We start from the raw sequence: 15,461 nt of genomic DNA, 5'->3' as shown, positions 1-15,461 counted from the left end.
AATGATTCCACTCGTGATCATCAATGTATCAATATATCACGAATGGGATCTCTAAGAATAAACTGGGCATTCTAAACTAAAAGATACAAAATCTAAAATTAAGGATTTATTGGTTGCATTTAACAGCAGATTGAACAGAGTAGAAGAAAGAACCAGTAACTCAAAAACAGATGAATAGGAAATGCAATCAAAGCACAGAGAGAAAAAAATGCAGAACAAATAGGGCAGAACATGAGAAACTTATGGGAGAATACCAAATGGTCTAACATATAGGTAACTGGAGTCTCAGAAGGAGAAGAAAGAGAATTGGGAAGAAATGTTTTTTAAAGACAATGGCTGAAAATTTTCCAAAATTGTGGAAAGATATTAATCCACACACTCACAAAATTTAGTGAACTCCAAGCAAGATAGACACAAAGAGAATCAAAATAACATAACATAATCAAACTAGTAACAACCAAAAGAAAAAGTATTTCCTGATAACTGTGAACATTTCAAACAAAACATGTTCAAGAATTTTTATGGAGCATATCAGAAGCCCTTATTGAAGGACACTATAAAAAGCCTAAATTAATAAAGACATAATATTTCGTGACTTAGATAACTCAGTATCTTCAAGATGTCAATTCTGGGACTCCCTTAGCAGTCCAGTGATTAAGACTTCACCTTCCTATATATATATATATATATCTCCTGGATTTGATCCCTGGATTGGGAAGATCCCCTGGAGAAGGGAAAGGCTACCCACTTCAGTATTCTGGCCTAGAGAATTCCATGGACTGTGTAGTCCACGAGGTTGCAAAGAATAGGACATGACTGAGTGACTTTCACTTTCACTTTTTCCTATGCAGAGGGTGCAGGTTCGATCCTTTGTTGGGAAACTAAGATCCGGCATTCCTCATAGCCAAAAAACCGAAACATAAAAACAGAAGCAATATTGTAACAATTTCAATAAGGACTTTTAAAACAATTTTCTAAAGATGTCAATTCTACACCGTTTCCTAGATTCATTGAAATTCCAATCAAAAAACTAACAGAATTTTTTCCAGTATCTGTTGAAAATTGTGTAGAGATAAACAAATATTTTGTTGGGGACATAGACAGATGACAAAACTATCTGTAAAGCACAAATATAAGATGATGGTTAATTCTAAGAATATAGGAATTGCAAGAAGTAATGCTGATATTCTAATTTTTTATCTGGGTGGTAGTTATAGAGATGTTTCTTGTCTTCTTGTTTTTTACTTTTTATATTTTTTAAAATATTACTTTGCTTTCTCAATGTATAATAAAAATCAGGTTTTTCCAAAAGGAGATAAAAGCTATGAACACAAAAAAATGAAAAAGCTAAATCAGCTAAAAGTCCCAGAAAATAAAATATTTGAAAATTACATGTCCTATAAAATGTTTTTTCCAGATTATGTAAAGAACTCTCAAAGCTCAATATAAGGAAACAAAATTGGATAACAAAATGAGCTAAATATTTGAACTGACACCACTGAAAAAATTACACATGTAAGAAATAAGCACATGAAAATGGATAGATATTAGAGAAATGCACATTAAAATCACAATAAAATACTACTACACATATAGCAGAGTGTCCAAAATTAAAATAATTGATCATAATGATTGCTGATGAGGAACAAGCATTAGCAGCGGAAGCACTTATATACTGCTGGTGGGAAAGTAAAATAGTACAACCGCTTTGGAGTTACACTATTTGTACAGTTGGGCAGTTTCTTTAAAAGTCTGATGAACCACAAGATCCAACCACTCCATACCTAGGTATTTACCCAGAAGAAGTATAAACATAGGTCTACATGAAGACTTTACACATAAATGTGAACAGCAGCCTAATTTGTGGTAACCCAAAAGGGAAACAATCCAAATGTCCATCAACAAGTGAATGGATAAACAAATTGTGGTTTATCTGTATAGCAGAATACCCAGCAATAAAAGCAATTAACTTTTAAATCTCAGAAAACCGTGGATGACTCTCCAAATAATAATGCCAAATAAAACACACAAAAATAAATATATTGTATGACTCCAGTAGTAAAAGGCTCCGCTGCTGCTGCTGCTGCTAAGTCACTTCAGTCGTGTCCGACTCTGCACGACCCCATAGACAGCAGTCCACCGGGCTCCCCTGTCCCTGGGATTCTCCAGGCAAGAACACTGGAGTGGGCTGCCATTTCCTTCTCCAATGCATGAAAGTGAAAAGTAAAAGTGAAGTCGCTCAGTCATGTCTGACTCTTAGCGACCCCATGGACTGCAGCCCACCAGGCTCCTCCGTCCATGGGAGTTTCCAGGCAAGAATACTGGAGTGGGGTGCCATTGCCTTCTCTAAGTAAAAGGTTCTAGAAACTATTAATCTATAGTAAGAGTACATCAGTACTAGACAGAGGGTAAGAGGAGGAGAAACAGAGGAGTATTAAGAGATTACAAAGAGGCACAAGGAAATTTGGGGGGATGGTGTGATAAGTTCATTATCTTGATTTTTGGTGATAATTTCATATGGATGCCATGTATGACATCAAATTGCACACTTTAGTACAGTTTATTATATATCAGTTATACCTCAATAAAGTAAATAAGCAATGCTTTTTAGGAGAAAAAAAGACTAAAGGAAAATAGATGCTATTTAAAAGAGAGTAAGTGAATAGTATGTGATGAAACCAAAGAGGTGGACAAGGGCTAGATCGTGAAGGACTTTCCAAGTTTAAAAATTGTTTTGCAAATGTAGATACTAATGGCAGGGAATCCATTTCAGGCAGCACATCAATCCCCAAACCTTTATTGTTCTTTCAGTCCAGTCTCCCCTGACTGCTTTTGTCCATTTGATTATTGGGTGCCCTCCTTTCCATGCAGTCTGGATCCTTATTTCTCTGATCTCATCTTCAGTTACTCTTCAGCTGGTTCACTCCACTCAAGTCATCCTGGCCTCCTTGCGAGTCCTCAGACACACCAGGCATCATCCCAATGTAACTGAAAGTGCGGGCCAGCTGCTCGCCACTCAAATGCCAATATGAAGGCAAGGATGGCAGAAAAGAAAGTTTGTTTTATTTTGGATGTTGGCAATGGTGGTGGCAGGTGGCAGAAGGGGAGTTCAGTAAAACAAGGTAGCTCACAGGCTGTGGCTTAGAATATTATCGATAGCCCTTGAGAAGGAGGTCCTTGATTTTGCTTAAATGACTATTTAGTCTTGTTGGACTCTTTTTCTTTATTTCTGAATTTTCTCACTTCTCTGATTAAACTTATTCTTTGGCTGAAGTTTTTTCCATAGACGAAAACAGGCTGAAGATATGGGAGGCAAAGACTATGTGTAGGCTCCTGCTCTGTTTCATCAACTCGAGGCCTCTGCAGCTGCTGTTCCTTCTGACTGAAACTGTCATCCCCAATCCTCTACTCGTCTCTAACATCCTTTGGGTCTTTGTTCATATATCACCTTCTCACTGCAGTTCAATTCAGTTCAGTTCAGTCGCTCAGTCGTGTCCGACTCTTTGCGACCCCATGAATCACAGCACGCCAGGCCTCCCTGTCCATCACCAACTCCCGGAGCAGGCCCCAAGGAATGAATGTGTTACATACGCAAATTCAAATACAAACTAAAGTGCCTGCAATCTGTGTCCTGAATTTGCAAAATGGTAAACAACTTGGATAAAGTGCTAACCAAAACAAAATATAATCATTCCTTGATTTACGTGGTAGTTTCATTCCAGGAAAACTCAATGGGCAAAAAATACTTGCAAAACAGTCTTAGATTCTGGACTTAGAGAACTACAGACGAGTTCTCACCTAAGTAAATGATCTAGCAGGACATTTGAATTTTGTTTGGGAAATGGGTCAATATTTCACTTTCCAGGACAGTCACTCATGTTGATGCCGGGGGCTTCCCAGGTGCTCAATATACAAATTCCAGCAGGGGTCGCAGTCACTTTGATCAAAAAATGCCTCCAGAAAATTCCCAAAGTAACCCCTAGAGGGCAGTATCTCCCCTTTGAGAATCTGATCTAGCCATTAAGTCTCTCCCTGGATTCTCAATTTTTTTGAGACAAATGGAGCTGCATCACAAGCAAAATAATTTACCCAAATTGAACTACATGTGCTGAGAGAGAGATAGTGGGGCTTTGGTTTTGTATTCAACTTATTTTCTTACTTTTTAAATCAACTTGATTGTTATTGTTCAGTCGCTCAGTTGTGTCAGACTCTTTGCAACTCCATTTTGCCAGGCTTCCCTGTCCTTCACCATCTCTGGGAGTTTGCTCAAAGTTATGTCCATTGAGTCGGTGATGTCACCCAACCATCTCATCCTCTCTTCCCCCTTCTCCTCCTGCTTTCAATCTTTCCCAGCATCAGGGTCTTTTCCCGTGAGTTGGCTCCGCATCAAGTGGCCAAAGTATTGGAGCTTCAGCATCAACTTAGTTTTTACTTTTTTTTTTCCTTTATCTATCTGATTGATGCTTTTGAACTGTGGTGTTGGAGAAGACTCTTGAGTGTCCCTTGGACTGCAAGGAAATCCAACCAGTCCATCCTAAAGGAGATCAGTCCTGGGTGTTAATTGGAAGGACTGATGTTGAAGCTGAAGCTCCAATACTTTGGCCACCTGATGCAAAGAGCTGACTCATTTGAAAAGACCCTGATGCTGGGAAAGATTGAGGGCAGGAGGAGAAGGGGACAACAGAAGATGAGATGGTTGGATGGCATCACTGACTCAATGGACATGGGTTTGGGTAGACTCCGGTGGTTGGTGATGGACAGGGAAGCCTGGCATGGTGCAGTTCATGGGGTCGTGAAGAGTTGGACACGACTGAGCAACTGAACTGAACTGATCTGACTCTTCAAGTGGAATTTTTTTTAATTGAAGTATAATTGATCACAATATTAATTCTAATTGATTATCAAGTATAATCAATTATCAAGTATAATTGATAATCAAGTATAATTGATAATCAATATTGTAGTTTCAGGTGTACAGTATAGTGATTCAGAATTTTTGCATATTAAATTCCATCATAGGTTGGTACAAGATAATGGGTATAATTCCCTGTGTTGTACAGTGAATCCTTGTTGCTTATCTATGTTATATTAATATATGACTGTCTGTATCTGTCCATCCAATATCCCTAATTTATCCCTTCCCCTCCATTCTCCCCTTAAGTAATCATAAGTTTGTTTTTTACGTCTGAGTCTGTTTCTGTTTAGTATATACATTCATGTTTATTACTTTTTAGATTTCACATGCAAGTGATACCATGTATTTGTTTTCTCTATTGGACTTATTTCACTAAGCATAATATTCTCTAGGTTCACCCATGTTGCTGCAAATGGCAGTATTTTGTCTTTTTTATGACTGGGTAGTAATCCTTTGACAGACATTGTATCTTCCTAATCCAATTATTTGTTGATAGGCATTTGGAAGGTTTGCCTTTTCAAATATTCACGTAAATGGAATCATTTAGTGTGTACACCTTTGTATCTGGCTTCTTTTGTTTAACATAATGTTTTTTTGTGGTTAATTCATGCTGTGTGCTTCAGTATATTGTTATTGTTGTTTATTATTATTGTATTATATGGATGTAACTCAATTTATCCATTCACATGTTGTTTCCAGTTATGAGATACTATGAATAAAACTGCCACAAACACTAGGGAAGTCTTCATATGTACATATTTCTATTCTTGTAAGTAATTCTGCAACTGTTTTTCCAAAGTGGTTGTCCATGTTACATTCCCATCAACAATGTATTAGCATTCCAGTTGCTCCATATCCTTACCAACACTCATTATGGTCAGTCTTTTTTATATTAATCATGCTGGTGGTAGGTAATGACATCCTACTATGAATTTAATTTGCATTTCCCTGATGCCTAATGATTTTGAGCATCTTTCACGGGCTTATTGGCCATCTATACACCTTCTTTTGTAAAATGTCTATTTAAATATTGCCCGCTCCGTTATTACATTGCCTTTTCTTACTGACTTGTAAGCTTTCTTTGTGTATTCTGGAAATGAGTCCTTTGTCAGATAAATGTCTTGCAAATATGAACAATAGCAGTTTAAATAAGCCAGGAGAATCCCTCCTTGAGCCAGTGGCTGCCTGAACAGGAGAAGGGGTTTCTCCCAATCCCTACACACAGAAAATATCTGTCATTGAAGACATCACACTGCACTGTGTAATTCCACTGCATAGAGATATTTATCTTTCATTAAAATGGCCCCTAAAGATAAACAATCACTTACTTTGATGTTATTACCAGGGAAACACGATGTGCTCCACTGATGGAGGAAACCTCACTATCTCTGTCAGTCTCCTGAAAGGCAATGTCCTGATTCAAGAGTAAGTTGAGGGATGGGGTGGGCAGGGAAAAGAAGGGTGTGTGTGGGAGTGGTGCGTTTCAGGATAGAGAGGACACATGTATGCCTATGGCTGATTCATATTGATGTATGGCAAAAACCATCACAGTATTGTAAAGTAAATATCCTCCAACTAAAATAAATACACAAAATTTTTTTAAAAGAATTATTTGGGCCAAATGTGATTGTCACCTGGCTTTCAGACTTAAATGTAGCCCTGGCCCAGTACAAAAAGTCCACTCAACAATTCTGCCATCAAAAACCCAGGTGGGGAAGGGGGTGGGGTGTCCCCCAATCCCACCCTGAACCTCCTACAGCATCCATCATTTTAACTTTGTTCTTTTCCTTTCTTGTAAGCCCTAAGGGATCCATCTGATCAGCAGGATGAGAAACTCCTCTAACCTCCATTCTAACTGAACTCTACTCTAAACTCTGATGCATGTGAAAATACATATATATGAATATTACATATTTTGTATATGTGCACTATATATATCATGTAACTTTTAAAATATATATATACTTTTTAGTGATTATATAAAATGTATATATCCATTCTGACAAAGTATGTAACAAAAGCTAACAAGGATTATGAAAAAGTGGTGAATATTTTGAAGCTCATCTATGTTTTATTTTTCCACAATGTGTTCTAAGCATATTATTCAAGTTATGAAAGTTCGAAATTTTTAAAGAAATTTCCAGAGGCATTTTAGTGCTAAAAATCTTGTTTTGGAAGACAAAGCACAAATGAAAATGTTCATGATACTTAGACAAGTTTAAAAAAACCAAGACACACAAAAAATGTACAATTTGACTCCATTTTATCTGTAAATCACATTTTTATGGATTTTTTTTAATTTTGGATATATATGTATAGTGAAAATATTGACTTTTGCCTTCTTATTTGTGCTTCTCTGTTTTCTAACTTTTCTCCAGTGGACATGTATCATTTTTACAATAAGAAAAAATGTTATTTAAAAAGTACAAAAAGGGGACTACCTGGTGTTTCAGTGTCTAAGACACTGAGATTCCAATGCAGGGGCCCAGGTTCATTCCCTGGTCAGGGAACTAGATCCCACATGCTCCAACTAAGAGTTCACATGCCACAACCAAGATCCCGAGTGCCACAACTATTAATAATATCAAACAACTGTGAAAATTAAGTGAGATGATATATATAAAGCAGTTGGTACTTGCTAAAGGCTAACTGATACTAGTATTATCCTTAACTCAGCTATTCAGTGACTCTTTGGGAATGTCTATGCTCTGAATAGTATGTCTAAGCACCTATGTCAAAGCAAAACTTCCTCTCTAACATCCCCCACCTACTTGGCTCACCTTGCACATCTCCAGTGCCATGGAGCTCCCTTCCTCCCAACGTTTCCCCTTCACACTGGCCCGTCCTACCAATGGGTGGCTCCTATTTTACTTCAAAACTAGTCTTGACTTGAAGTCCAAAGCTTTAAGTCCGAGCTCTAGCTGTGTGCCTTGGGAACTGTGTGGCCTTAGACAAGTCACTTTGTCTCTCTGGGCTTGGAACCTCATTCATAAAGTATCTTGAGGAATCTTCTGCCCTAGAATTGCCCTGTTTCCTTGGCTTGTTAGATGCATCCTTGGGATTTAGGAGGTCGAATGTAGGCTTAAATAAGGGTCTGTTAGGATACCAGGTGGGAAATAGCCCTGCACGTGTGTAAACTTCAGAAACGTCTCATCTGTTTTGTCCTGTTTCAGTCTTGGAAGGACAATGGCTGCCCTCTGACATGACTGAAAGACCCACAGCATCACTTCAGTAGAATTCCCACCAAAACTGCCAAAGCTGAAGCCAATCATAAGGAAACATCAGACAAACTCAAACTGAGGGACATTTCACAAAACAACCGGCCTGGATGCCTCAAAACCATCAATGTCATGAAAGAATGAAGAACTGTTCCAGATTAAAAGAGATCAAAGAAACATGACAACTGAATGGAATGTGTGATCCAGGGGTTTTCTGTAGATCAAGATTAGACAACAGAAATTTGTGAATGTTAATGGCCTGATTTTTATAATTGTACTGTGGTTATGTAAGAAAATGCCTTTGGCTTCTAGGAAAAATCCAAAACTATTTCTCTATAAAAGGCTGTCATATCTGATATATATATATATATATACACACACACACATACACACACTTATATAAACTATATTTGTGGGGCTTCCCTGGTGGTCCAGTGGTTAAGAGTTCACATTGCAATGCAGGGGACACAGGTTTGATCTCTGGTTGGGAAACTAAGATCACACATGCCACAGAGCAAATAAACCCACAAATAAACCCAAGAGTCCATGCACCTCAATGAAAGATCCTACATGATTCAACAAAAAGACTCAACATAGGACTTCCCTGGTGCCTCAGCTGTAGGGAATCCACCTGCCAATGCAGGAGACATAAAGACATGGGTTCGATCCCTGGGTCAGGAAGATTCCCTGGAGGAGGGCATAGCAACCCACTCTTATATTCTTGCTGAAGAATCCCATAGACAGAGGAGCCTGGAGGGCTACAGTCCATGCGGTCTCAAGGAGTTGGGACTTAGCATGCCCGCCTATATTTATACATATATATACGTGTATATATAGAGGAGGAAATGAAAAGGTTACAGTGGTAAAATATTCATATTTGGGAAATCTGGGTGAAAGATCTATGGGAATTCTTTGTACTGTTCTTGCAGATTTTCGGTAGGTCTGAAATTCAACGGAGAAGGCCAGTGCCGTGTCTCTCGCTCCGTAGAAGCAATAGTGGTTGCTGCAGCTTTCATTTGCTGAGCACTTATGAAGGGCCAGACAATCCACTCTGACCCCACAGCTACCCCACAAAAAGCTGTCATTATGCCCATCTTGCATGGAAGGTCCCTGGTATCAGACAGGGGAAGTGACTCGCCCCACTGGCACAGCCTGTGGCCTATACATGGCAGAGTATGAACTTGAGTCTGTCTGACTCCTCACTTAGAAATCATCACCATCTTCCCTCCAAGAAAAGTTACAAATTCCCTTGTACTATGTCTGAGAGTGTACAAAGAAAACACAGCTTCTGTATTCTTTGTAAAACAACTCGGGGAGGGTGAGAGGGAGGGCCGGGGAGTCTGAGTGCAGATCTAAATTTAGTTCAATCCAGTTTAATTCAACAATTTAAATAGTCTCCTGAGGTTTCTTGAGTTCTTAGGGACTTAGTCTCTTTGGTAAAATTTCTCGGGGTTTTGGATTCTTCCTCTGTCTCCCTGCTCCTCCCAAACACAATGGCGGGGTAAGAGCGAGGAGGTTCTCTGGTCTGGTGCTGGCCGGCATTCGCTGGAGTCTGGAGAGTTTGGGCCTGTCATCGAAAACATCCACTGCTTCCCACTTAAGTCAAGTTGCTGGTGAACTGTTCTGGCCTCTCTCAGACTCACTGAGGCCTGGGGGCAGAACAGGAGACTGACCCCCATTCCATGTCAGATCTCTGTGGTCCTGTGGCCATGTCTGGGATTCTTATCCTCTTTCTAGGCTCTAGACACCATGCCCACCTCACCTCTACCACACTGGGTTCTAAAACAGGCCCACTGGCAATAGGTTCAATGTCTAGAGCACGGGTCCCTGATTCCCGGGGCCAGAGATTCGCGCTGGTACCAGTCCGTGGCCTTTCAGGAACCGGGTCACACAGCAGGAGGTGAGCAACGGGCTAGCAAGTTTCATCTGTGTTTACAGCTACCCCTGCATCGCTCACAACACTGCCAGAGCCCCACCTCCTGGCAGATCTTCAGCGGCATAATAAATGTAATTCACTTGAACCATCCCGAAACCAGCCCTTTCGTCATGCATGGAAAACCTAGTCTTCTGTGAATCTGGGCCCTGGTGCCAATGAGGTTGGGGACCTCTGGTCTGGACCACCCAGAAACTAAGGAAGGTGCAGGGCGAGGACTGATGTTCTGTTGGTATGATTTGTTATTAAATAACGCATTGCTTCCCTCCTGGTTGGTTGGTAAAAGCTACCATCCCAAGCCCTCGAGTGTCTCCCCCTTCACTTGCAGCTTCCTGTGTCTGGTCCAGGGATTCCCAGATCCCTCTCATACCAGAAATTAAAGAGTTAACACCTGGCACAGCAGGAAGCCGCCAAGACTATGCTCAGGCTCCAGGCTTCAAATGTCTTCTGAGGTTAAGTACTTTAGGGGTTTGGGGGCAGGAGGGGGCAGGTCTTGGTTTTTATTATTATTATTATTATTATTGTTTTTGGTTGTTCTGAGTCTTCCCTGCACATGGCACTCAGGCTTCTCTAGTTGCAGCTCACTGGGCTTTGTTGCCCTGCAGCATGTGGGGTCTTAGTTCCCTGACCAGGGATTGAACCCGTGTCCCCTGCATTGGACTTTGCTTTCAGAAAATCCTCATGGTCCTTTCCATCTGAGCAGACTCTTGAAATATTAACATAGAAGATAAACAAACATAGAAAAATCCTTTCGCTCTCAGCAGGCTCCGCCCTTCAACCCAAATGTACTATCCCATTCTGAACAACAGAAGCTTGTTGTTAACTCTATTATTTACTAATTATTCCCATTACTTAACTCTTGTTATCATTACTATTAACTCTACCTTTCTTTTTTGCATCCCTTCTATAAACTCCTAACCTCCTGATAGTATCATTATCCCCATTTTACAGATGAGGAGTCTGGAAAGGCTTATGGAAGCTGAGTAATTTTTCCAGAGTTAGAGTGAAAGTGTTACAGGCTGGACCAGAACCATTTACAGTGGCTATTAGTGCCCACTCTCCTTGGGCAATACACTTCCTTCCATCAACCATCCTTCCATCCCTCCCACACTCTGGACCTCCCACACCCCTCACTCCAGCCCTGAGGGTGGTGAGGCAATGACAAGAGGACACAGCTGGCAGCTTGCATTTTACTGGAGGGCAAGGGTGTCAGTCCCAGAACCAGCTAGACCTTTTCAGTCTTGACAGGCTTGAGTCCGTAAGGCAGACAGCACAAGGTGGCATCCGAGCACAGGTGCATGTAGGCTTCGTACTTCGTGCAGTAAGCCCGGCAGGCCCCTTGGCCGTTCCAGCATCGTTTGAATTCACTTCTCCCTGTGCAGAGGAAGGCCCAGAGTCACAGAGCCACCCAGGGGGTGCAGGTTAGATCACTGGTTGCAGATGTTACTACAGAACAGGGTCACCGATTAGACCACCGACCACAAGGTAGAACACATGCCCACTGTTAGCTCTTAGACTGTGCTCATAGAGCAGCCTTCAGGTCATAAGTTGAGCTGTGACCACAGGTCAAGGGTCAGACTACAGGTAACAGGCTAGACCATGAGTCATAGATAAGACAACCTGTTACAATTTAAACCACAATCTCAGTCCAGTTTAACCCATTCGTCACAATTTAGACCACTGGTTACAAGTCAAAGACGAATTTCTCGTCCACGTTAACCCACACCCCAAATACACTCTAAGCACTTTTCATAACAGCAGTATTAGATTACAGTTTGTCTTGTTATATTCCCAGTATATGAGTAAGGAAATTGAGGCACAGAAAGGTTAACAACTTTGTCCCAGGTCACACAGCCGTCTGGCTCCAGAGTCCACATTTGTAACCATTATTCAAACTGTATTTTATACATAGGGACCTTTTTAATGTTAGGATTTAGTGAAGAAATTTCCAAAAAAAATAGGCCATGAGAAAGTTAAGACTGGGTCAATATCCCTTCCAAGGGTTTTTGATCATAGCATGGGGGATGAGGGGCAGCTCCTTCGTTTATTCATTCAACAAACATGGGGCATTGGGAGTACAGGGACAACGTGGCCATGCCCTCAAGGAACTGTCAGTCAACTGGGAAAAGGGGATGAAAACTCAAGCAAATATATACAATAAGGAGGGTTGCAGTAAGTGTTCTGAAATAAGTGATCAGGGTGCTGTGATGCAATTAGGACAGGTGTGGGAAGGGAGGAGAGAGGAGGACCACTTAGATGGGCCTGTTACAGCGCTATTTCCAGATATATGACCCAGAAACTCAGAAGAACTGAGGTTGAGTGGGAGGTGGAGGGGGAAAGCTTGCCTGCCTGTCTCTGGATTAAAAGACATCCCAAGGAATCCTCCCATGATCCCCTGGGTCTACCCATAAGTGTTATTTAGCCCATCACGTCCTGCCAAGGTAGAGAATTTTACAATGATACAGAGCTGGTATCAAAATTTCTATGAGGCAAAGAACCCACACTCCGAAGGGGGCATGCAGTGCAATGGTTAACAGTTTGGTGTGAACCCAGCTCAGACTCCCTGGGTCCAAATACTAGCTCTGCCATTTCCCAGATAAGTGACCTTGGCCTCAGATTCCTCATCTGTACACCTCTCTTTCAGAGGGCACAGTGCCAGGCACACAGTACATGTTCAATAAATGGAAAGGTTTATCAGAATGACAGCTTAGAGAGTTGGAGCACCCAGGGCTCACTCTGGCCAACCCTTCTGGTTCCAGATAAAGAAGGGGAGGGATTTTCCAGACTCCTCACCAGTAAGTGGTGAGTCTGGAACCAGAATGCAACACCTTGACTCTCAAGGGAAGGCAGTTCCTACAACAACTGCTCTTCGTATATCATTGCATTTCAACCTTCCAACAATCCTGAGATACAGAGGTTATTATTTTCTGCTCTATGATCTGCTGTCCCCTCCTCATATCTTGGACTTCACCCCTCTCCACTCTCCTTGTGCCCCTCGCCCTGGCCTCCCTGGCCTCCTCACCTCTCCTCCAGCACACCTATCGCCTCCTGCCTCCCTGGTTCTTGCTGCTCCTTCTGCCTGCAATGATCTCCTTTGTATTCTCACTGTAGTCAGATCTCTGCTCATGCTTCCCTCATATAAAAGATCTGAAATTCACTTCAAAATAGTTCACTGAGGAAGAAGCAGCAGATGAATAACAAAACAGCGCTGGTTCAAGTTGATAACTGTTGAAGTTGGGTGATAGATACATGTGAGTTTTTATACTATTTTTTTTTATGCTTGAAAGTTTCTAAAAATAAAAAGGGTTCTTTTAAAAACACTACATTATTTTCTATTTTTGTATAAGTTTAAATTTTTCCATAATAAACAGATTTTTAACTTGCCTTGTTCATTGTATCACTCTCTCTACTTTCGTGTAAGCTTGAAATGTTCCAAAATAAAAAGCTTTTTTTTAAAAAAAAAAAGGATCGGAGCCCTTTCTCACCACCCCATCAGCTCTTCATCACTCTCCCCATGCACCTGACACACTAGCCCCTTGTCTCTCTTTTATTCTTCATAGTACTTATCTCTACCTAACATATTATATGTTTATTTGGTTATTTTCTGTCTCTACTGACTAAAATATCAGCTCCATGAAAGCAAGAACCTTGTTTGCTTTCACTGCTTGATTCCCAGAAATTGTAATAGTGCCTGGCACACAGTAAATATTTTCATAATGAATATTTGTTGAGTGAATCCCATTTTTAAACTGAGGAAACTGAAGTGCAGTCTGATTTAGCAACTCGCTCTAAACTGCCCAGCAAAGTCAGTGGTGAGGCCAGAACTTAAACACTGATCCAGGCCTCCTCTATCCCCCAGCAGCTGAGAATCTGTCCTTCATTTCTATACACACATACACACACACACACACAAGTGATGTTACCTGTTGGCACATGACCCAGGACCAGGAGAGCCACAAGAAGCAGAAGCAGCTGTGTCATGGCCACAGGGCTCTGGAGGGGGCAGGGAACCACTGGGGAGAGCACAAGAGAAAAGGAACCAAGCACACTGAGTCTTGTTGCCTGTGGATCAGCCTTTATCGGGCTGCAGATCAAGGCAGGGGTGTGGGCAGCAGGGGACCTAAGTGGGAGTCTGAGGCCTTGTGGGCCCAAGGATGTAGCTGGATCTTAGCCAGCTATGTGGGGAACTGATCAACCATACCATCTGCAGGTTGCTGAGCTCTGAAGCTGGGGACAGAATGTCTTGAAGCAATGTCCTGGGGTCAGAACCTGGACAGCTTCCCCACCTGAGAGGTGGTCCAATAACCAGAGCTTGTTAGAAATGCAAATTCTCAAGGTCAATCCAAATTCAGTGAATCAAAAGTTCTGGGGGTGAATCCTAGCAAGCTACAGTTTAACAAGTCTTCCAGGTGAATTTACACACCACTAAAGCTTGAGGACCACTGAGATAATACATGTACAGAGCTCATAACAATGTCTGGTACCTAGGCACCTGAGTTGCATCTTGAAAGATGAGTAGAGGGAAGGGCATTCCAGTCTGAAGGAACAGAATGTGGTTAAAAGAGTATTAACTAGAGCGAAGGGTTTGTTCGGAGAGACCAGAAATGGCGCTGCAGAGGACTGGAGCCAGAGCACAATGGGCCTTGAATGCCAAGTTCAGGCTTTTATTTGGTAGGCAACTCTAAGTTTTGTAGCAACAATGTGACCTGTTCGGACTGTAGTTTTGAATAAAGACTCAGTTGCAACTTTGCTTGCTCATATCCGACTCTTTGTGACCCCATAGACTATACAGTCTGTGGAATTCTCCAGGTCAGAATGCTGGAGTGGGTAGACGTTCCCTTCTCCAGGAGTTCTTCCCAACCCAGGGATTGAACCCAGCTCTCCCTCATTGCAAGCAGATTCTTTACCAGCTGAGCCACAAGGGAAGCCCAAGAATATCAGAGTGGGTAGCCTATCCCCTACTCCAGTGAATCTTCCCGACTCAGGGATCGAACTGGGGTCTCCTGCATTGCAGGCAGATTCTTTACCAACTGAGCTATCAGGGAAGCCCTTGAATAAAGAAACTGAAACCCAAAGAAGGGAAGTGACTTGCCTAAGGCATACAGCAATAGAGTTGCAGAGATGGGACTCAAAGTTGTCTCACTCCCACTGGTCTAGTCTCACTGGTGGTCTAGTGGCTAACACTCCGAACTCCCATTGCAAGGGGCCCAGGTTCAATCCCTGGTCAGTTGTGGACACAGCAGGGGAAGCAGAGGATGGGACGAATTGACAAAGTAGCATTGACATATATACACTGCTATGTGTAAATAGATAGCTAGTGGGAAGTTGCTATATAACACAGGGAAGCCAGCCTGGTGCTCTGTGATGACCTAGTTTAGGGGTGGGAGGGAGGTTC

At 41.7% G+C, this 15,461-nt stretch overlaps 1 protein-coding gene and 1 long non-coding RNA gene across 2 annotated transcripts; one reads left to right on the top strand and one right to left on the bottom strand.

Annotated features, from left to right (window-relative positions):
• Window positions 1-4,798: 4,798 nt before the first annotated feature.
• LOC147360448 (uncharacterized) lies at window positions 4,799-8,474 on the top strand. Its single transcript, XR_015139175.1, has 2 exons — window positions 4,799-6,340; window positions 8,089-8,474. It is a non-coding gene; the product is annotated as an uncharacterized LOC147360448 (long non-coding RNA).
• A 2,768-nt stretch (window positions 8,475-11,242) lies between these two features.
• Window positions 11,243-14,116, bottom strand: DEFB124 (defensin beta 124). Its single transcript, XM_086332582.1, has 2 exons — window positions 13,990-14,116; window positions 11,243-11,440 (listed from the first exon to the last, which is right to left on the bottom strand). Exons 1-2 carry the CDS (start codon window positions 14,045-14,047, stop codon window positions 11,292-11,294), a joined length of 207 nt encoding a protein of 68 aa, XP_086188708.1. The 5' UTR covers window positions 14,048-14,116; the 3' UTR covers window positions 11,243-11,291.
• Between the last annotated feature and the right edge of the window lie 1,345 nt (window positions 14,117-15,461).

Source organism: Bos grunniens, chromosome 13 (genome assembly GCF_055505025.1).
Source record: "Bos grunniens cultivar Pamir isolate PY7600 chromosome 13, Bosgru_T2T1.0, whole genome shotgun sequence".
Classification (NCBI taxonomy): domain Eukaryota; kingdom Metazoa; phylum Chordata; class Mammalia; order Artiodactyla; family Bovidae; genus Bos; species Bos grunniens.
Note: the sequence above shows the minus strand (reverse complement) of the source record. Positions and strands in the feature narration are given on the sequence as shown.